The sequence below is a fragment of the Bacillus rossius genome, chromosome 10 (assembly GCF_032445375.1).
Source record: "Bacillus rossius redtenbacheri isolate Brsri chromosome 10, Brsri_v3, whole genome shotgun sequence".
Lineage (NCBI taxonomy): Eukaryota > Metazoa > Arthropoda > Insecta > Phasmatodea > Bacillidae > Bacillus > Bacillus rossius.
In genome coordinates this window covers 11,721,842-11,744,116 of record NC_086337.1, presented here as the reverse complement: position 1 = coordinate 11,744,116, position 22,275 = coordinate 11,721,842, and the positions used below count along the sequence as shown (strand labels likewise).

Sequence of the window (22,275 nt, the reverse complement as noted above, 5' to 3'; positions counted from 1 at the left end):
AACATCAGAGAGCAACGAAAAGTAGTTTAACAAATCGTGTAGCGATCAGGAAGCAAATGTTTTAACTGCATGACTATTTGGCGCCATGTATGTCTAACTTTTTTATGGCAATAATGAGCGATTGGATACTGTGTGGTCTTTTGTATGCGGACACAGTTGCACATAAACATATTATTCTAAAGCCTTCTAAAGCCGAGGCCATACACGGAAAGCTACGCTATGTTTGCGATGTTGGCTATGTTCGCTGCGCCAGGCGGCTAGACAGTAAAGTCTAGTTCGCGAAGTCGGAGGCACATGCCGTGGGATTCGACTGATGATTCCAACGATGATGATATTCTGCTGGCTCTCGCAGTATTTACACGTAAAAAGAAATTGGTTCATGAATTTAATATAATAGCAAATGCATTTGAAGAAAATCACCATTTGTTGTAGCAGTTGTAAGTGAGGACGAAACCAAATTTATGAACTATTTTAGAATAAATTCAACTCAGTTTGACAGCATTACCTTGGCATCAAATTCCAGGCATTGTCTGCATATTCTGCCTTCTATATTCATCCATCGATAAATTCCGTAAGTATGGATATTTTCGTAATATTTCAATTAACTTTTACATCGACTTGACTATTTAAAGCACAATACTGAGAAAATTAAACTTAATAATAAGAAAACGCAGAAGTACAGCACAATTCCACACGAAAACAGATGTTTTTGTTTATCTGCGCATGCGCGAAATCAGCGACGTTTTAGAAAAATTGCCGATAACTCAAACATCGCGAACATAGCGAGCATAGCGTCCTGTGTGGCCATGGCTCCAAACTACCGGGAAATTAGTTTCAACGTTAATATAATTTTGAAAACATCTAACGTACTTACGACCTGCGAATGGTCAAACTTTTTAAGGGGATGGCCAGATAACATAAAAAAGAATAATTTTCTTGACGGGTCGAAAAAAATTGAACAAAACACATTTTTATAAGTGATAAACTTTATTTTTGACTTTTACGTCATAATACAAAGAAACACTACCAACAAAGCAAAACTATAGAAACACAAGCCAGAAACACAGCCGCAGAGGTGACTTGACACTGACTACGTGACTGTCTGAACTACACTGACCTTGAAAACAGACGAAAACGAAAATGGTAGCGCCCGATTCGTTCCGAACTTAGCCGGGCAACACCGAGCGCTCTGCAGGCCAGGCACTGTGAAGACACCAGTGTGAACACTGCCACACGCATTGTACCTACTCCACATCGCCATGCTACCGATCTGCAGACATCCACTACGGCACTACGCCTACTAGAGGTTGCGTGCAAACTCAGTTAATATTAGATGCGATAATACCGTACTTAAAACGCAATGAGAAGAAAACCATTATTCTATCCTAGCTACGAAGAAAATAAATTTGTCCCATGTGTAGTTGTAGGGGTTTTCAAAACCATGTCGCGGGCCGGATTGTCTAGCCCGAAGGGCCGCACTTGGCTCGCGGGCAGTACTTTGCCCATGAATGTAACTATACCAACACAAATACTAAAGCTCCTTCAATCGCCAAGTGTATAATATTTTAGCTATTAACTACTTGCCGCAGACACAGATCAGCACTTCTTTCATTACTGTCAGTTAGCTGACGTAGAACTACAATATCAATATGTAAAGTTGCACTAGAAGCTGTGGTTTATGTCTAAAACGACTTCGTGTGACGTTGTGTGGGAATATTGAAGTGAAATTTGATTTACAGCAAGCAGGGAAACTGAAGACGATTACGTCATCAGAGAGTAACGAGAGAGATTTCAACACTCAGAGGAAGTGGAAAAAAATAATGCAACAACAAGGAGTAAAACGCTTGCTGAAAAATTGTTGCAGTATAGCATACTCGCATATTTGCGCATTTTAACCCCTACGCACTTGTAACGCCAACACTTTGCAAAATTGTGCACATTTGCATTAGCAAACATTGCACACTTTAATATGTGCGCAATTGAACATTTGAAATCTGCATATTTCTGCATTAGAATACTGACGCAATTGCATTCTAGCTCAATCTAAACTTACACACATGCCTTGTAACATTTGTGTTACGTCTCCGCCATTTTAAAATTAATCTGAAATATATTTAATTTTCTATTTAAATTTTCCTTTTTGAAACTTATTTTCCTGTTAATTACTTAGTAAATTTTTATTACATTCGTTAATTTTTTTTACATTTAGGTTCAGAAGAAGTGGTAGTTACTGGCCGTTTATCGCAGGCCGAAGAGCAAACTTTGCTTGAAAACTAATATTTCTGATTTATGGTGTTATAATTTCAGTGTTCGATGTTAGATGATTTTTTAAAAAAATGTATTTAGGTCTAAATATAATATATAAACTATATAAAACTGAATAATTGGCCTGTGCCGCTAAAGCATGGGCGTGTTGTCGTGACGTCAGAGAGAGAAGTGACACGCGAGACACACCAGCTGATGGGCTGTGAGTAACGAGACGGTGTATGTCTGCGAGCTCCCGCCCCTAATTTACAACACCGCGGAATTTGAAGTTTAGGCGAACATGGTTCTACAAGAGTTGAAAGTAGCACTGGGTGTGTATGATTTACGCGAGAGTGTGTGCATAAAACGAGGAAGCAACTTCCCTCGTAACTACCTGTCATTTTCGTTTCGTCGGCACGTCGGCATTATATGACTAAGATATTCATAATCAGGTTTGGATGCCCAGCAGAAAACCAAGAATAAATTTAATTTCACGCAATGTTTGTGCAGAGAATATAATATAACAAAAACCAGCGACCTATAATTACACCATTTAAAGACCAAGTGTACAGTTGATGACGTCATCCCCGCGTTTGACTATCAACTTGAGTATGCGGCGAAGACTGCCCGGGCTATGAACTTTTCTTAAAGGCCAATTTAATGTTAATCATTTATTGCAATATTTGTTTATATTGCAGTATTTAAGACTGTATATCAGATTTAGTCATTATTTTTAACGATAACTGTGTTAGCCTCTTTAAGTATAAAGTATGTATGTTTTGTGAAAGTTTTTTGAAAATAGTTTTAAGCAAGTGTATTTTTGAGCTACTATTTGGTAAAGGACAGAAACGAGAAATACGTGCCGTATTGTCCTGTGCGTAAAATCATGCTTGCAGCCTTTTGGGATAAATTATTTGTGTATAGTTTTTAATTGATTTTTATTTTAAATTCATGGCCACGCGAAAGTCAGTATGATTATAATTTGCCGTATTGCGTTTATTGCGTCTTTTTGGAAATACGTAAATAAATAAATGTTAAGACATATATTTTATTTTTATTTTGATATTTAAATTAATTCATGCTGCTACTTCAGGACACTATTCTGTTTTGGTTTTACAGTGTTGTTTGATTTAATATTATGCATTTACCTGTACTCTTTAGCATGGGTTGCATTTTACATAAAGTTAGGGCTTTTGACGCAAAGTTCCCGTTATGATGTGCATTTTGTAAATGACCCGAGGCCAGGGGCGGGAGTTGTCGCCTTTAGTAGGCCCAGTAGCCAAGGCTAAGGGCGACAGTCTATACAGACAAATACCTCTATCTGCGATGTATCTCTTCTAAATCACGTGATGGCCACGTGCCGATGTGGTTTTTATTCATTACATCGCCTCGACTGTCACTATCGACAGTAACTAAATTCCACTTCCAAAATAAATTTACTTAGACGACCATTAATCCGCCAGTTCCTACAGTCATTGTTTTCTAGCAGCATGTGTTGCACTCCTCAGTCATAATAGAGTAAACCCAAGTTATGATATAACTTTGTTACAATTCACTCTCCTGATGACTTGGGGGGGGGGGGGCAACTAGTGGATATTTTGGTTTCAGAAGGTAAAATAATGAGATCGTATAGATATTAGTACCTCTGTTTTTATTTTACTTTTGATTATTTTCATATTGGATATTTTATAAATTATTTAACAAATATATATAACATAGATTTATAATCACATTATAAAAGAATGGGCCGGCCTTTATTAGACAATTATATGGATGATTAACACAACTGAAATAAAATTCGTAACAATAAACCTGTTAAGGAGTCGCAGTCCCAGAAACGTTAGATCAACGTCGTGGTTCAATGCTAGTCCGAAAAGATTTTAAAAAACCGAAGGGCTGGTGGTTTGAAGGTTGCTGGACGAAGTGGAACAGCTGACGGGACGTCAGAGGGCCTTAGTCATCCGGCCCGTGGAGACTGATCTGGTCCTTGGAGTGTGTCCGGTTGTTGTGCCCTGTCAAACAGGGAGATGGCTTCCAGGATCAGCCCGGATGTGCTGAGCTCGCGATCTCGCGGTTGTCACGGACGTTTCCATGATTACAAAAATTAATTAATAACTGATGATGAATAAAATATGACTACTCCTACGAGGTAGAGCTGACTATAGGCTAATCACTGAAGTTGTGGGAATCATATCCCTTGTCTAGCTGATTACATCTTAAAAGAAAAACGGAGAGGCGTCCTGATGATGTAGATGCGAAGAAGTCAGTCCAGAGTCGTGGCGCGCAGTAAGTTTGGGGCGGCAGCGCCTCGTAATTAAAAGGCGGGGTTACAGAAAAGAAAGGGGGGAGGCTTCGGCTTTCGGACCGAAAGGATCCGAAGATTACCAAGGGGCTTGTCGAGAAATACTGACTTCTATATCTCGAAGTTAATGGTACTGGCCGATGTCAGCGTGACCTACTGAGGTGTGTCTGAACCAAGTAGATAACGACTCACACGAGGCGACTGCTAGCAGCATAGGGGCTTATGGAGCGGGCTAAGCCAGCGCTCTGGTGGCCTGGGAAGGAACTACGGGGTACTGGTTACTGCGGGAGACGCCAGAGGGTAGGCGTTTAGCGGGCGTTCAAACACCCAGGGGAAGTGATTCGCAAAACTACCGCCAGGTGGCATAAGCATGTACTTTTGGGACTAGTGTCGTGGCCTTGGGGTCAGGCCGACCCTGGCCGGGGTTAGTGGCCGGTCATCGCTCTGGGCCAGTGTTCCCAGGAAAACTTGGAGAGGGGGGTGTGTGTGGGGGCTGCTGTGGTAGTGGGAAAGAGGCTCTTCTGAGCCCGGAGGCATGACTGTACGTTGGTGAAAATGGCTCACGTCAGGCGAGGTCTTAGAAGCAGCCTGCCCTGAGAGCTTGCAGGACATAGCAGTTCTCGTCACGGATCGGAGGCGAATTACAGGCGACGTTCGTGCGCCAAGGCGGGAATAAACGGATACCAGTCTGACTCGCAAAAGACTCGGCAAAATTCGAATCTTGGGCTGGGAAAAATTAGGGAGACAGGTCTGACAAAGATTGAATGGGAGTGTACAGGAAGAGGAAAACGTTTAAGTTCTTGCAGCAAAAGAATAACTGGAGACATTATTTTTTAAAAATTCAAATTTAAAATTGTGCCAAAATACTAGTTAGCGGTACACATGTTATGATTTATTTTTGAAAAGGTTACCACGCCATAATAGCATACGATACTTGGCAACGGAACACACACGAGGGCATAAAACAAAGCAATTCGTGAGCTGGCATGTACCCTAGAGCCATGTGCGAGGTGTGGTGGCATGCCTGCAGGTGGGCATCAACTACCAGCCGCCCGTGGTGGTGCCGGGAGGCGACCTGGCCAAGACGAGCCGCGCGGTCTGCATGCTGTCCAACACGACGGCCATAAGCGAGGCGTGGCAGCGGCTCAACCACAAGTTCAACCTGATGTACGCGAAGCGCGCCTTCGTGCACTGGTACGTGGGCGAGGGCATGGAGATGGACGAGTTCGTGCAGGCGCGCGAGGACATGGCGGCGCTGGAGAAGGACTACGCCGAAGTGGCGGCCGACACGGCGGACAGCGACGACGACCAGCTGGGGGCGAAGGACGCCAGCGAGTACTGAGGCCTCTCCTCTTCCCTCCTCTATCATCACCCCGACCCCGCGGCTTTCACACCTGCAGTCAACACCACCCCGGCGCTTCAAGTGCGTGAATGAGGCTCCTCCAAGTTCATTCAACTTAAAACTTTAAAAATGAAATTAACGAAAAATAATTGAAGAGGAGTGTTTTTTTGTTCTATTAGTTTTTTTTTTTGGATGAAAGTCGCATTCATTAGTTACACTTTTAGGGATCAGTTATTTTTGATATCTTTAAAAAATTGTAATTATGCTGTATACATATTTTTTATTTTACTATACAAATGTTAACTACGGCCTGTCTGAGAAATACAATTTTACAATGGGATTTTTTAGACTTTTAGACATTTTGGTTGTTATTTTTTCATGTGATCACTAAATGTTTTTAAAATAAATATGATGTGAGACTGACATCAAAATGTTTTTTTAAGAACTTAACACAACTATCATCTTTTCAATTGTTTCGGTGTTTAAACGTGGTATATTATTTACAGGTACGAAAAAAAGTTATAATACACAACCAATAACACGAACATATTATTTAATACAACATTTTTAGTATTATAACCCAATAAAATTTAATAAATTTTTTTTTAAAGAAAGACAGTATAATTAATTCATTGAAACATATAGACAAAAACTTTATTATAAACAACACAAACTAGCCTTTCTTTAATAAAGATTGCGGACTGGCTGCTGACTGAAATGTGGTGCATAATATCTCAAAACGAAATCAAGTGTTATATACTTATCTTTCATCTCGGATTGAAATAAAATGGCAATGAACATGCATATTTATATGAACAAATGATAAAAAAGTATTTTATGAACTCTTAACTTCCACTGGAAATTTGTATAAAAAAACCAGTTCTCAGATGAATTTAAATGAATTTATAATATATGTTTGGAATGGTGAGTACCATAGGTGAGTTAATAGAATATCTTCCTTTAAGATACACATAAAAAAGAATGGGTCACCGCTACTGGGATAATGCGCCGGGCTGATAGCTCGTCGAGGAGTGTCTGATCAGGAGCGGGAAGAAGGAGTGTGTGATCAGGAGCGGGAAGAAGGGATGTCTGATCAGGAGCGGGGAGAAGGAGTGCCTGATCAGGAGCGGGAAGGAGTGTCGTGATCATGAGCGGGAAGAAGGAGTGTCTGATCAGGAGTTGGAAGAAGGGGTGTCTGATCAGGAGCGGGAAGGAGTTTGTGATCAGGAGCGGGAAAAAAGAGTGTCTGATCAGGAGCGGGAAGGGGTGACTGATCAGAAGCGGGAAGAAGGGGTGTCTGATCAGGAGCGGGAAGAAGGAGTGGGTGATCAGGAGCGGGAAGGAGTGTCTGATCAGGAGCGGGGAGAATGAGTGCCTGATCAGGAGCGGGGAGAAGGAGTGCCTGATCAGGAGCGGGAAGAAGGGGTGTCTGATCAGGAGTGGGAAGAAGGAGTGTCTGATCAAGAGTGGGAAGGAGGGTTGTGATCATGAGTGGGAAGAAGGGGTGTCTGATCAGTAGCGCGAAGAAGGAGTGTGTGATCAGGAGCGGGAAGAAGGGATGTCTGATCAGGAGCGGGGAGAAGGAGAGCCTGATCAGGAGCGGGAAGAAGGCGTGTCTGATCAGGAGCGGGAAGGAGTGTGTGATCAGGAGCGGGAAGAAGGAGTGTCTGATCAGGAGTGGGAAGAAGGAGTGTCTGATCAGGAGCGGGAAGGAGGGTCGTGATCATGAGTGGGAAGAAGGGGTGTCTGATCAGGAGCGGGAAGAAGGAGTGTCCGATCAGGAGCGGGAAGGAGGGTCGTGATCAGGAGCGGGAAAAGGAGTGGGTGATCAGGAGCGGGAAGGAGTGTCTGATCAGGAGTGGGGAGAATGAGTGCCTGATCAGGAGCGGGGAGAAGGAGTGCCTGATCAGGAGCGGGAAGAAGGGGTGTCTGATCAGGAGCGGGAAGAAGGAGTGTCTGATCAGGAGTGGGAAGAAGGAGTGTCGTGATCATGAGCGGGAAGGAGTGTCTGATCAGGAGCGGGAAGAAGGAGTGTCCGATCAGGAGCGGGAAGAAGGAGTGTGTGATCAGGAGCGGGAAGGAGTGTCTGACCAGGAGTGGGAAGAAGGAGTGTCTGATTAGGAGCGGGAAGAAGGGAAGTCTGATCAGGAGCGAAGAGAAGGAGTGCCTGATCAGGAGTGGGAAGAAGGAGTGTCTGATCAGGAGCGGGAAGAAGGAGTGTGTGATCAGGAGCGGGAAGGAGTGTCTGATCAGGAGTGGGAAGAAGGAGTGTCTGATCAAGAGTGGGAAGGAGGGTTGTGATCATGAGTGGGAAGAAGGGGTGTCTGATCAGTAGCGCGAAGAAGGAGTGTGTGATCAGGAGCGGGAAGAAGGAGTGTCTGATCAGGAGTGGGAAGAAGGAGTGTCTGATCAGGAGCGGGAAGGAGGGTCGTGATCATGAGTGGGAAGAAGGGGTGTCTGATCAGGAGCGGGAAGAAGGAGTGTCCGATCAGGAGCGGGAAGGAGGGTCGTGATCAGGAGCGGGAAAAGGAGTGGGTGATCAGGAGCGGGAAGGAGTGTCTGATCAGGAGTGGGGAGAATGAGTGCCTGATCAGGAGCGGGGAGAAGGAGTGCCTGATCAGGAGCGGGAAGAAGGGGTGTCTGATCAGGAGCGGGAAGAAGGAGTGTCTGATCAGGAGTGGGAAGAAGGAGTGTCGTGATCATGAGCGGGAAGGAGTGTCTGATCAGGAGCGGGAAGAAGGAGTGTCCAATCAGGAGCGGGAAGAAGGAGTGTGTGATCAGGAGCGGGAAGGAGTGTCTGACCAGGAGTGGGAAGAAGGAGTGTCTGATTAGGAGCGGGAAGAAGGGAAGTCTGATCAGGAGCGAAGAGAAGGAGTGCCTGATCAGGAGTGGGAAGAAGGAGTGTCTGATCAGGAGCGGGAAGAAGGAGTGTGTGATCAGGAGCGGGAAGGAGTGTCTGATCAGGAGTGGGAAGAAGGAGTGTCTGATCAGGAGCGGGAAGGAGGGTCGTGATCAGGAGCGGGAAGAAGGAGTGTCTGATCAGGAGCGGGAAGGAGTGTCTGATCAGGAGCGGGAAGAAGGAGTGTCCGATCAGAAGCGGGAAGAAGAAGTGTGTGATCAGGAGCGGGAAGGATTGTCTGACCAGGAGTGGGAAGAAGGAGTGTCTGATTAGGAGCGGGAAGAAGGGAAGTCTGATCAGGAGCGGAGAGAAGGAGTGCCTGATCAGGAGTGGGAAGAAGGAGTGTCTGATCAGGAGCGGGAAGAAGGAGTGTGTGATCAGGAGCGGGAAGGAGTGTCTGATCAGGAGTGGGAAGAAGGAGTGTCTAATCAGGAGCGGGAAGGAGGGTCGTGATCAGGAGCGGGAAGAAGGAGTGTCTGATCAGGAGTGGGAAGAAGGAGTGTCTGATCAGGAGCGGGAAGGAGGAGTGTGTGATCAGGAGCGGGAAGGAGTGCCTGATCAGGAGCGGGAAGGAGGGTCGTGATGAGTGGGAAGAAGGGATGTCTGATCAGGAGTGGGAAGAAGGAGTGCCTGATCAGGAGCGGGAAGAAGGGGTGTCTGATCATGAGCGGGAAGAAGGAGTGTCTGATCAGGAGCGGGAAGGAGTGCCTGATCAGGAGCGGGAAGAAGGGGTGTCTGATCAGGAGCGGGAAGGAGTGCCTGATCAGGAGCGGGAAGAAGGAGTGTCTGATCAGGAGCGGGTAGGAGTGCCTGATCAGGAGCTGGAAGAAGGGGTGTCTGATCAGGAGTGGGAAGAAGGAGTGTCTCATCAGGAGCGGGAAGGAGTGCCTGATCAGTAGCGGGAAGGAGGGTCGTGATCATGAGTGGGAAGAAGGGATGTCTGATCAGGAGCGGGGAGAAGGAGTGCCTGATCAGGAGCGGAAAGAGTCAACTGGCAGGGACGAAGAGCTGATGCAGAGAGCGGGTTCTCAGGTTCAGCTGGGGTCACGAGTCTGGGTCTCCCACTGAAGCGCTCTCTGGAGGTCACTTGTCTCCCTTCAAGACTGGAAAGTTCTTCACCAATTTTTCCTGTTCCCATGATTCTTCCTCACTTTCCCCTTTGTCGACCCCTGCTTCCAGATGGTGCCTAGGGGGTGGGGGGAGATAACGACAACCCATTTTTTACTACTGCTCGTGTTGTGTTCGGTTCTCCATTCTTGCATTGTGTAGTTTGTTTTGATTGCTTGTATTGGTAAATGATTTAGCTCTGCCCACAGGTCCGCTTATTTTACTTCCTAGAGTGACCAGAACTGGGTAAATAAAGGGGTTTTGATGCTTTATTAATGATTTATATATTTTCCTTGATTAAATCTAAAAACCTATCCTACCTTATGTTTAACTTTCAGGACCTTGGTAACCGTATATGTAGTTCAAATCTGTTTAAATTTCTTTAATGGAGCCTTTCTTTTTTTTTCCTCGGCTTTTTAAGCTAATATTCTGCCCGCCTAGTGTCTCTCAACTAAGTTATTACTCCTTGAGTTCACTTTATCAACATGTCACCAAACTTTGTCTAAAAATTTTTCATTCCTCTTTAACCTCTCACAAACTATTTAACAAGATATGTTTCTTGTCCTCGTAGCTGCAACTCAATCAGGAATTTGTTTATTTTTAATTAATTACGCCTGAAAGATTTTTTACGTTCCTTCTAGCACAATATTTAATACCACAACGCTTTTTTTGTTTTATCATTTTTATAATAGTACTAAACTTTGAGATTTATCAACAGAAGCTTGCATTACCCATAAGCATTACTCACAATGATGTGATTAATAAAAACGAAGATCGCAATGGTTGACTCTTATCTTCTACGTTAAATTTATAATAGCCAATCCATAAAACGGGGGTTGGACTTGCCTGATTCTTTTACTTTTGGAACACCCCACTGGAGTTAATTTTAAAAACTTATTTTTATATAGCAAGTGACTACAACAGCCAAAATATTAATGCTTATCTCATGTGTTGAAAAACATCGAAGGCATAATCTCCCCTTCCCCCAACCCGCCGATTCCCTGTCATGACTGAGCCAGTTCGATCTTTTCCGAACTCTGTTTTGAGATTAGTTAATAATTTTTGTGACACGCAAGCATCGTAAAAAAATCCTATAGCATTGGTCGGCATTGAAAATTAGACTGTATCTACCTCATACAAACGTACACTCTGACATAACGTTTTTTTTGTTTTAGAATTAATTACCTTAACCATAACATTTTTATTTCGAACATATCTCCACCGATATGACTTTTGAGAAATTTGAATCGATCTCCAAGCATTTTTGGAATAGTGCCAAGGAGCAAGTCTTATAGTTGTAGCAGAGGATTGTCCTTTACATAAAGGGCATTATCGATGTAGATTCATAGATTCAATCAATTTATAGCGTTACATATGTGAGTCATAATGTACAAATTTGATAGTGGTAGTCTTGAACGACAGCATGTTACACATTTTTTTTGACGTGACAACGTCTAATAAATCGATGAACGCCGGCTGCACGCACGGAAAAGTGTCCCACTACGGATGTCCCACTACGGATGAGTCCTGTTTGCTCATTGTACGCATGCGTGGCCTCTCTCTTCCACTCGATTGGAACAACCATCGATTTGACTTTTCAATCATATTTTCGTCGTTTGAATTCTTAATATTAAGTAATTTAACGATCGTCCACCGATTTTCAGCACAATCGGTACGGTTATTTAAAAGTAATGTTGATTGAATATTCAAATACGTTTTGAATCAACAATGGTGTTTTACAGTTAGTCATAAGAATTCAAATTACACCCAGGATCTTTTTCACAATGGTTTAAAAAATATTGTAACACATTATGAATAAGTTTGGTGTATTTGGGATGCGTATTTGTTATAAAATCGTGTTATAAAAACGAAATAATATTATTCCCCTACCGTGAACAAAATTTTTATAAATGTGTATATAATATCTGAAACAAATTTTCTCAAGTATAGCCTCGTGCCTGTTTGGTCAGCATCGCTAACTTCCTATCGAAAGATTGTCGGTTCAAATCCCAACAGCTGCGAATTATTTTTGTACTTGTAAAAATAAATACGGCACACGCAACACTTCAAAATTAATAAATATATTTGAACTAATGAATGCAAATAAAAGTAAATTTATTAATTAAACTGTACATTTCATTTCACTCCTTTGTATCCATACAAAATAGTGACGATTCAATAAAAATGATTTAATTTTATTCATAAAAGAATGCAGAGGTAGTTTATCATACAAAAGATAGAAAAATTAAAAAAAATTACTTCCTCAAAGAAAATAATAAATTTTTAATGCCTAACTGGTTTGGTTGCAAAAACCTATTTCAGTAGTATAGGTTAGTATGTTCTGGCACAGGCGGCAGGCGGTGGAGCTGTGTGTCCTTTCCGCCATCTTGGATTGTGACGTCACGGCGGCCATCTTGGTTGAGTGTAACGGGTCACCGCGTAACGTGACGCTTTTTCGTGCATGCAGCCGGCGTAACGGGACACAGCGTAACGGGACATAAATAACGGGACATAACGTAACGGGACAAGTAGATCACGGCAGCCATCTTGGATCCGCCATTTTGGATGACGTCATTTTGTTTTCTCGAACATTCCAGCATTTTGTTGTCCGCCATATTGGATTATGACGTCAACGTTGCATTTTCCGTTACGGCCGCCATCTTTAACTTTATTATTTATTATCCGATTTCAATGATTTTTTTTAAATTATAAAAAAAGTTAAATAATATAAATTTAATAAAATATTTATAAAAAACATACTTTTTAGACACAGAGTTCGGAGTCCTCGGTTCGAACCCGACAAGTGCAAAAAAAAATAAAAATGGCTACCGATCCTTCCCTCTCAGTGGACGCAGGCAGACTGACCCCCACCACTTATGTCAAAGTATACATATCTTCACCTAGTATGACGTCATGTCCGCCATCTTGAAATTTGGACGCCATCTTGAAAATCTTTATTTATTATCCGATTTTAATGAAAAAAATTCCAAAATTCATCAAAAAATTAACGTATTTGAATTCTGTTTGATTATATCGATGTATGTCCTTGGTTCGATTCCCGGCGAGAGTAAACGGTTGATCCTTCCTCCATGAAAGCTACATAGACTGATCTACCACCTCCAGTACCAAGGTATATATCATCAACTGGTATGACATCATGTCCGCCATCTTGTATTCATCCGCTGGAGACCGTCATCTTGTTTTCATCTGCTAGAGTGTGCCGATACCATGTAGTATAATTTTATGTTCACCATACCTTTGTCCTCAACTGTTGACATTGAACTTTGACCTTAACCTTGAACTTTGACCTTGACCTTGAAATTTGACCTTGAACTTTGACCTTGACCTTGAACTTTGACCTTGACCTTGTAATTTGACCTTGACCTTGAAATTTTACCTTGACCTTGAAATTTGACCTTGACCTTGAAATTTGACCGTGACATTGAAATTTGACTTTGTCCTTGAAATTTGACTTTGTACTTGTCGACCATCATGGATCCGACATTTTATGTTCAGTACATGCTACCAGGAGCTACCACCTGCCAGAGTACTCCATCTTGTGTGTGTACTTGTATTATGGAGTACATTTACATCTGGATAATTTTATTCTAACCTGCTACAGTGCAGTAATCATTCATTACCGAGGTGCCCCCGCCATCTTGAAATTCGACCGCCATCTTGAAATCATGTAATAATGTAGCTAGAAAAGCGGGAAAAAATCCAAAATTCATTAAATAAATCACTCATTAACTTACATATTGATTCGATTCGCTCCAGTCCTTGGTTCGATCCCTGAATGATGCAAAACATTTAATTTTATATAAAAATAATAATTTCAATAAACCATGTTCAAAATTCTTAAAGAGACTTTAAATCCTCTACTACCATCATCCTATCAGACATCAAGACCACCATATTGGAAATTCATAATTGTAATGCTAGAGATTCGTGAAAAAGTTCAAAATTCATTAAATAAATTTGTAATCTATATACTGATTGATTAAATCGACTAAGGTCCTTGGTTCGATCCCTGGCCGATACAAATCAACTTTAATTTTAAAAAAGTACCAGAAAAGTGTAAGGTTCGAGAAATAAAACACCTCAAAGTCTTTTACAAACATAATATTTATTACACAACTTCTATCCTACTACAGAATCACTTGCGAAAGCCAGCAATCTTATAAACATTTAGCCCTGCATAGACGTGCATCGACTACTTCTTAGCTCCAAATGGCTCCAAATGCTCCAAACGGCCTTCAAATGGCTCCAACAGCTCCAACAACCTACAAATGCTTGACAGCTCCAAATGGCTCCAAATGCTCCAACAGCTCCAAAAAAAGGCTCCAAATGCTCCAATAACCACCAAATGCTTAACAAAGCTCCAAATGGCTCCAAATGCTCCAAACGGCCTCCAAATGCTTGACAGCCTCCAAATGCTTGAAAGCTCCAATGGCTCCAAATGCACCAAACGGCTCCAAATGCTCCTAATGTCTCCAAATTGCTCCAAATGCTCCAAACGGCTCCAAATGCTCCAAATGTCTCCAAATGCTCCAAACGGCTCCAAATGCTCCAAATGTCTCCAAAAGGCCCCAAATGCTTCAAAAGGCTCCAAATGCTCCAAACGGCCTCCAAATGCTTGACAGCCTCCATATGCTTGACAGCTCCAAATGGCTCCAAATGCTCCAAACGGCTCCAAATGCTCCTAATGTCTCCAAATTGCTCCAAATGCTCCAAACGGCTCCAAATGCTCCAAATGTCTCCAAATGCTCCAAACGGCTCCAAATGCTCCAAATGTCTCCAAAAGGCCCCAAATGCTTCAAAAGGCTCCAATTGCTCCAAACGGCCTCCAAATGCTTGACAGCTCCAAATGCTCCAAATGGCTCCAAATGCTCCAAATGGCTCCAACAGCTCCAAAAGGCTCCAAATGCTTCAAAAGGCTCCAATTGTTCCAAGAGCTCCATCTTCAATTGATTCCAACTGATTCCAATTACTTTTCTTATCGAACTTGGCTTGGTTACTAACATGTCTTTATTAGTATACATTTTGACTGGCAGTGGTAACGTATTTTGCACCTTTAAGTTATAAGTTTTATTTAGAAATCAGATTTCGATAAATGGTAGATACCATTTGGAGAAAAAATATATATAAATTATCTTCAAGTTTATACACATACATTTAATTTAAGCCATTATTGTATGTAGCCAGCTACCCTCAGTTCTTTGAGTATGAAGGATATTTCTTTAATGTTCGAATAGTTTCCTGCACAAAGCGATCCATGTAGTAGTCGTAGCCTGTCAACCAATATGTTAGGATCTTCCCATGATGTATAATCAAACTCTTCTGCTGCGTTTATCATCCTTGCATGTTTATAATAAATATTATCTCTGGTGTCTATCGTTTTAACACCAACCTCAAGGACACTTTCATCATCGTGCCAGTGATTATCACAAGCTTGATCAGGATAATTTATTTTATTACGACGTTTCCATCGTTTTGGTCTCAAACCACCATCACAGTCTTCGCTCTTGCATGCTTTTGGTGCTTCAGCACAGTACTCAATCATGTCAGCCTTAGATGTGTCAGCACAGTCTTCGTTCACGCCAGCTTCTGATGTGTCACCACAGTCTTCAATCATGTCAGCACCACAAACTTGATCAGGATAATTTATTTTATTACGTCGTTTCCATCGTTTTGGTCTCAGACCGCCATCACAGTCTTCGATCTTGCCTGCTTTAGGTGCTTCAGTGCAGTACTCAATCATGTCAGCCTTAGATGTTTCAGCACAGTTTTCGTTCACGCCAGCTTCTGATGTGTCACCACAGTCTTCAATCATGTCAGCACCACAAACTTGATCAGGATAATTTATTTTATTACGTCGTTTCCATCGTTTTGGTCTCAGACCGCCATCACAGTCTTCGATCTTGCCTGCTTTAGGTGCTTCAGTACAGTACTCAATCATGTCAGCCTCAGATGTGTCACCACAATCTTCAATCATGCACGCTTCAGATGATTCATCAAAGTCTTCGACCTTGTAAGCTTCAGATGGTTCTCCATCTTACTCATTTTCATGGAGACGACTAGATATTGGAGTAAATATATTTTCATTTCTAATGCGGTTACAAGTAGTATAAAATAGTATTTCCTAGATCTGGGTTCTGGGTGTGGTGCCGGTGCCGGTGTCCGCCATCTTGGATTTGTGACGTCACGGCGGCAAAAATTCCTCAAAATTCCCCAAAAATGCCTCAAAATGACTCAAAATTTCCCGTTTTAAGAAAAAATTTCCCGTTTTCGAGGGAAAAATTCCCGTTTCGAGGGAAAATTTCCCGTTTTATTCCTCAAAAATCCCAACGGCTAGAAATGTCCTGATAGAGGCTTAAGCATCCTTAACTCAAGCCTCAGTTAAGCCTCTATCAGGATGTGACCTTGACCTTTGACCTTGACCCCGACGGCCATCTTGGATCCACCATTTTGGATGACGTCATTTCGTTTTCTAGAAAATTCCGGCATTGTGTTATCCGCCATTTTGAATTATGACGTCATCGCTGCAATTTCCGTTACGGCCGCCATCTTTAAATTTATTATCTGATTTTAATGAAAAAAAATTTTAAAATTATAAAAAATTTAATAAATATATTAAAAAACAAACATTTACGACACTGAGCTCGGAGTCCTCGGTTCAAACCCGACGAGTGCAAAAAAATAAAAATGGCGACCGATCCTTCCCCCGCGGTGGCTGCAGGCATACTGACTCCCACCACTTTTTTTTTCAAAGCATATATATCGTCAGGTAGTATGACGTCATGTCCGCAATCTTAAAATTTATACGCCATCTTGAAAATCTTTATTTATTATCCGATTTTAATGAAAAAAATTCCAAAATTCATCAAAAAATTAACGTATTTGAATTCTATTTGATTATATCGATGTACGTCCTTGGTTCGATTCCCGACGAGAGTAAACAGTCGATCCTTCCTCCATGAAAGCTACCTAGACTGATCTATCACCACCAATACCAAGGTATATATCGTCAACTGGTATGACATCATGTCCGCCATCTTGTCTTCATCCACTGGAGACCACCATCTTGTTTTCATCTGCTAGAGTGTGCCGATACCATGTAGTATAATTTTATGATCACCATACCTTTGTCCTCAACTGTTGACATTGAACTTTGACATTAACCTTGAACTTTGACCTTGACCTTGAAATTTGACCTTGACCTTGAACTTTGACCTTGAAATTTGACCTTGACCTTGAAATTTGACCTTGACCTTGAAATTTTACCTTGACCTTGAAATTTGACCTTGACCTTGAAATTTGACCGTGACCTTGAAATTTGACCTTGATCTTGAAATTTGACCTTGACCCTGAAATTTGACTTTGTCCTTGTCGACCATCATGGATCCGACATTTTATGTTCAGTACATTCTACCAGAGGATACCACCCGCTGGAGTACGCCATCTTGTGTGTACTTGTATTATAGAGTACATTTCCATCTGGATAATTTTATTCTAACCCGCTACAGTGCAGTAATCATTTATTACCGAGGTGCCCCCGCCACCATGAAATTCGACCGCCATCTTGAAATCATGTAATAATGTAGCTAGAAAAGCGGGAAAAAATCCAAAATTCATTAAATAAATCACTCATTAACTTACATATCGATTCGATCCGCTCCAGTCCTTGGTTCGATCCTCGATCGATGCAAAACATTTAATTTTATGGAAAAAAATAATAATTCCAATAAACCATGTTCAACATTCTTAAAGAGACTTTAAATCATCTACTACCATCATCCTATCAGACATCAAGACCACCATATTGGAAATTCGTAATTGTAATGCTAGAGATTCGGGAAAAAGTTCAAAACTCATTAAATAAATTTGTTATCTATATACTGATTGATTAGATCGACTAAGGTCCTTGACACGATCCTGGACGAAGCTAAAATAAATTTAATTAAAATACCAGAAAAGTGTAAGGTTCGAGGAATAAAACATCTAAAAGTCTTTTACAAACATAATATTTATTACACAATTTCTATCCTACTACAGAATCACTTGCGAAAGACAGCAATCTTATAAAAATTTAGCCCTGCATAGACGTACAACGACTACTTCTTAGCTCCAAATGGCTCCAAATGCTCCAAACGGCTTCCAAATGGCTCCAAAAGCTCCAACAGCCTCCAAATGCTTAACACAGTTCCAAATGGCTCCAAATGCTCCAAACGGCCTCCAAATGCTTGACAGCTCCAAATGTTTCCAGCAGCTCCAAATGCTCCAAATGCTTGACAGCTCCAAATGCTTCAAAAGGCTCCAAATGCTCCAAATGCTCCAAACGGCCTCCAAATGGCTCCAACAGCTCCAACAGCCTCCAAATGCTTGACAGCTCCAAATGTTTCCAGCAGCTCCAAATGCTCCAAATGGCTCCAACAGCCTCCAAATGCTTAACACAGCTCTAAATGGCTGCAAATGCTCCAAACGGCCTCCAAATGCTTGACAGCTCCAAATGTCTCCAGCAGCTCCAAATGCTCCAACAGCTCCAAAAAAAGGCTCCAAATGCTCCAACAGCCTCCAAATGCTTAACACAGCTCCAAATGGCTCTAAATGCTTGGCAGCTCCAAATGCTTCAAAAGGCTCAAAATGCTCCAAATGGCTCCAACAGCTCCAAAAGACTCCAAATGCTTCAAAAGGCTCCAATTGCTCCAAGAGCTCCATCTTCAATTGGTTCCAACTGATTCCTATTACTTTTATCGAACTTGGCATGATTACTAACATGTCTTTATCAGTATACATTTTGACTGGCAGTGGTAACGTTTTTTACACCTTTAAGTTATAAGTTTTATTTAGAAATCAGATTTTGATAAATGATAGCTTCCATCTGGAAAGAAAATATATTAATTTATCTTCAAGTTTATACACATACATTTAATTTAATCCATTATTGTATGTAGCCAGCTTCCCTCAGTTCTTTGAGTATGAAGGATATTTCTTTAATGTTCGAATAGTTTCCTGCACAAAGCGATCCATGTAGTAGTCGTAGCCTGTTAACCAATATGTTAGGATCTTCCCATGAGGTATAAGCAATCTCTTCTGCTGCCTTTATCATCCTTGCATGTTTATAATAAATATTATCTCTGGTGTCTATCGTTTTAACACCAACCACAAGGTCACTTTCGTCATCTTGCCAGTGATTATCACAAGCTTGATCAGGATAATTTATTTTATTACGTCGTTTCCATCGTTTTGGTCTCAAACCACCATCACAGTCTTCGCTCTTGCATGCTTTTGGTGCTTCAGTACAGTACTCAATCATGTCAGCCTCAGATGTGTCACCACAATCTTCAATCATGCCAGCTTCTGATGTGTCACCACAGTCTTCAATCATGTCAGCACCACAAACTTGATCAGGATAATTTATTTTATTACGTCGTTTCCATCGTTTTGGTCTCAGACTGCCATCACAGTCTTCGATCTTGCCTGCTTTAGGTGTTTCAGTACAGTACTCAATCATGTCAGCCTCAGATGTGTCACCACAATCTTCAATCATGCCAGCCTCAGATGATTCATCAAAGTCTTCGACCTTGTAAGCTTCAGGTGGTTCTCCATCTTTCACATTTTCATGGAGACGACTAGATATTGGAGTAAATATATTTTCATTTCTAATGTGGTTACAACTTCCTTCGTTTCTTTTAAATTTTAAATTATTATCTTGATCTAGATCAGTAATTTTAGCATTAGCTTTTTCGCCTTCGTTCCTCTTCCGCGATGTTGTAGCCCAGTCTTCGTTATCTTTATTCATCTTAATTGTACAGGAGTAGGTGTATTTGGTATGTATGGGGACACCGGTGGGTGGTGGGGGATCCGGGGATCCGCAACGGCCATCTTGGATTACATCACTTCCGGCGGCCATCTTGGATTACGTCACTCCCGTCCGCCATCTTGGATTACGTCACTTCCGGCGGCCATCTTGGATTACGTCACTTCCGGCCACCATCCTGGGTTACGTCACTTCCGGCCGCCATCTTGGATTTGACTTTAACCTTTGACCCCGACGACCATTTTGTTTTCTAGAACATTCCACCTTATTATGACGTCATGTCCGCCATCTTGAAAATCCTTATTTATTATCCGATTTTAATTAAAAAAAATAAAAATTAATAATTTAATTTTAATTAAATGTTATAATTATCTAGCACCACACTCCTATACATTACGTTTACATCATCGAGCACCCCACTCTTCTACATTACGATTACATCATCGAACACCCCACTCATCCCTGTCGCAATTTTTCGTAACACCACCATCTTTTAAAATAAATTTATTATAAAAACAATAATCTAAACCATTATCGTCTGCTGGAGGCAGCCATCCTGGATTCCGCCATATTGATTTCATCCGATGATGTCATCACCATCCTAAAGCACCTTAGTGTATGTAAGGCCGACTTTCTATCCCGTACCAATGTTGTTATGATTCTTATAGACCATAAAATACTCAGTCATTTTGTTGTTGTGACAACCATTTATTCTTAAAGGCATAATCATTTACAGGTTTTAACTAACATATATGTTATTATTTCATTGCTGCGGATGCGATAGTTAAAGTAATTATAATTTTAAAAAAATATAAATTTATTACTCCATCTTAGCGGACCAGAAATTTTTCAGAGTCCGTGTTTGCGTACTCGTGTTTAAAAAGCTGCATGGAAGCAGATATTTAGGTGTTTATGTATAATTACATGACCATTTTACGATATCAAATTAAGTATAAGTACCTTGAGGAATAAAGGTTCTATATTTAAAATAATAAGCAGTATGTAGGTATTATCATATTTATTTAAATAACCTCGAACGCTACAAAAACAAATTCTGGATTAAAGAAAAATACATACACATCAAACGAATCTATACAACAAAAAATGAAACCATATAGCAAAAATGGAAACTATACAACGAAAATGGAAAATATAAAACAAAAAATGGAAACTATAAATCAAAAAATGGAAACTATAAAACAAAAAAACGGAAAATATACAACAGAAATGGAAGCAATACAACAAAAATTGAGACTATACAAAAGATTGAAACTATACAACAAAAAAAACTGAAACTATACAACAAATTGAAACAGCAACACCCAAACTATTTGCAGAAAAAAATTATTCGTCGTCTCCTATATAGCCGTGGGGGATTGTGCGGATACCATCCTCGCAGATACGTCGCTTATCGTCCTCCCACGTGATGGCCAGCTTATTACTGTATTCACTATACAGCACATGCTGCCTCGACCGTATGGCTCTAACGCCTGCCCTCCTTGTGCGGTGGTCTTGCAGGGCATCCAGGTAGTCACCGAATGTGATGCGGTTTTTGACCACACAACGCTGGATGCCCTTGGCCTTTTTCTCGACCTTGCCACCGCACTTGTAGGCATAGAGTTTGGCCCGTAGACTGACAAACTCGCTCATTACTTCTCCTCCACACTCGTCCTTGAATTTTCCAACAACCTTTTTGTTGACTGGGGAGAAGCAAGGGTGGTCGGAAGGGTAGCAGCTTGTGTCGAACTTCGCCATTAATGTGAAGTCGGCTTTGAGGTCATGGTAGAAGTCCTGTGTATGGATCTCGTAGACAAAACTGTCGGTGTCCATGTATGCTAGATGAATATTATCATTGTATCGGGGTTTCATAGTATTGTAGTGGAAGTCGTACATGAGTGTTTTGGAAAGGTCGAGTACTGCTAGTCCGGCATAGATCGGTTTGTCAAAAATGATGGTCTCATGGTTCAGGTGGACAAGCGTTAAATTCGGTTCATACATCGTGCGGTCCTTGAAGGATGGGCGACACACCAGTTTCTTAAATCTCTTCTCGGAGCACACCAGCTCCATTTTGAGCCTCCGCCTCTTGTTCTCCATAAGTTTCCCGAACGTGGAGTTCACAGCCAACTTAAAGAACTCCTTCTCGAACTCGTTGGCTGCTGCTTTGCGTTTGTTGGTGTTGAGCTGAATATACGGCTCCAACCATGCCGACTGCTCAAACTGAAGGACTCTGTGTATCTTAGTAACCATCAACCCGTGTGATACTGCTTGCTGGAGGTTTCTGTAGTGTACAATGTAATGTTCCTTATTTTCCAGCGTTGTCATGAGTTTCGATTGCTTTGAGCCAGGCGGACATTGATTCACGGGAAGAAACGGCAGGTCTTTGTGACTTTCATGGAGCTCGGGAGGGTACTCCACATCACACTCGATAATGTACCCGATAGGAGAATCATCCGGTACAGACATAACATCAATGGATGTGTCTGACCATTTGAAATGACGAATGGGGAGCGGCAGAGACATTGCCCACCCATACAAATTATTGGCATCAATGTACTCCAGAT

General features: G+C 41.6%; 1 protein-coding gene across 7 annotated transcripts in view; it reads left to right on the top strand.

Moving 5' to 3' along the window:
- The window catches only part of LOC134535783 (tubulin alpha-8 chain-like), a 42,120-nt gene extending 35,618 nt beyond the window's left edge, over positions 1-6,502 (top strand). For 6 of the 7 annotated variants that reach the window (XM_063375049.1, XM_063375046.1, XM_063375051.1 and 3 more), the window contains one exon: positions 5,577-6,319. In XM_063375049.1, coding sequence (XP_063231119.1) covers positions 5,577-5,888 — 312 coding nt within the window. In that variant the 3' untranslated portion in view covers positions 5,889-6,319. Of the gene's footprint in view, positions 1-5,576 lie in introns of all 7 variants that reach the window. The other variant, XM_063375050.1, reaches the window with a different exon arrangement.
- The last annotated feature ends 15,773 nt before the right edge of the window (positions 6,503-22,275 follow it).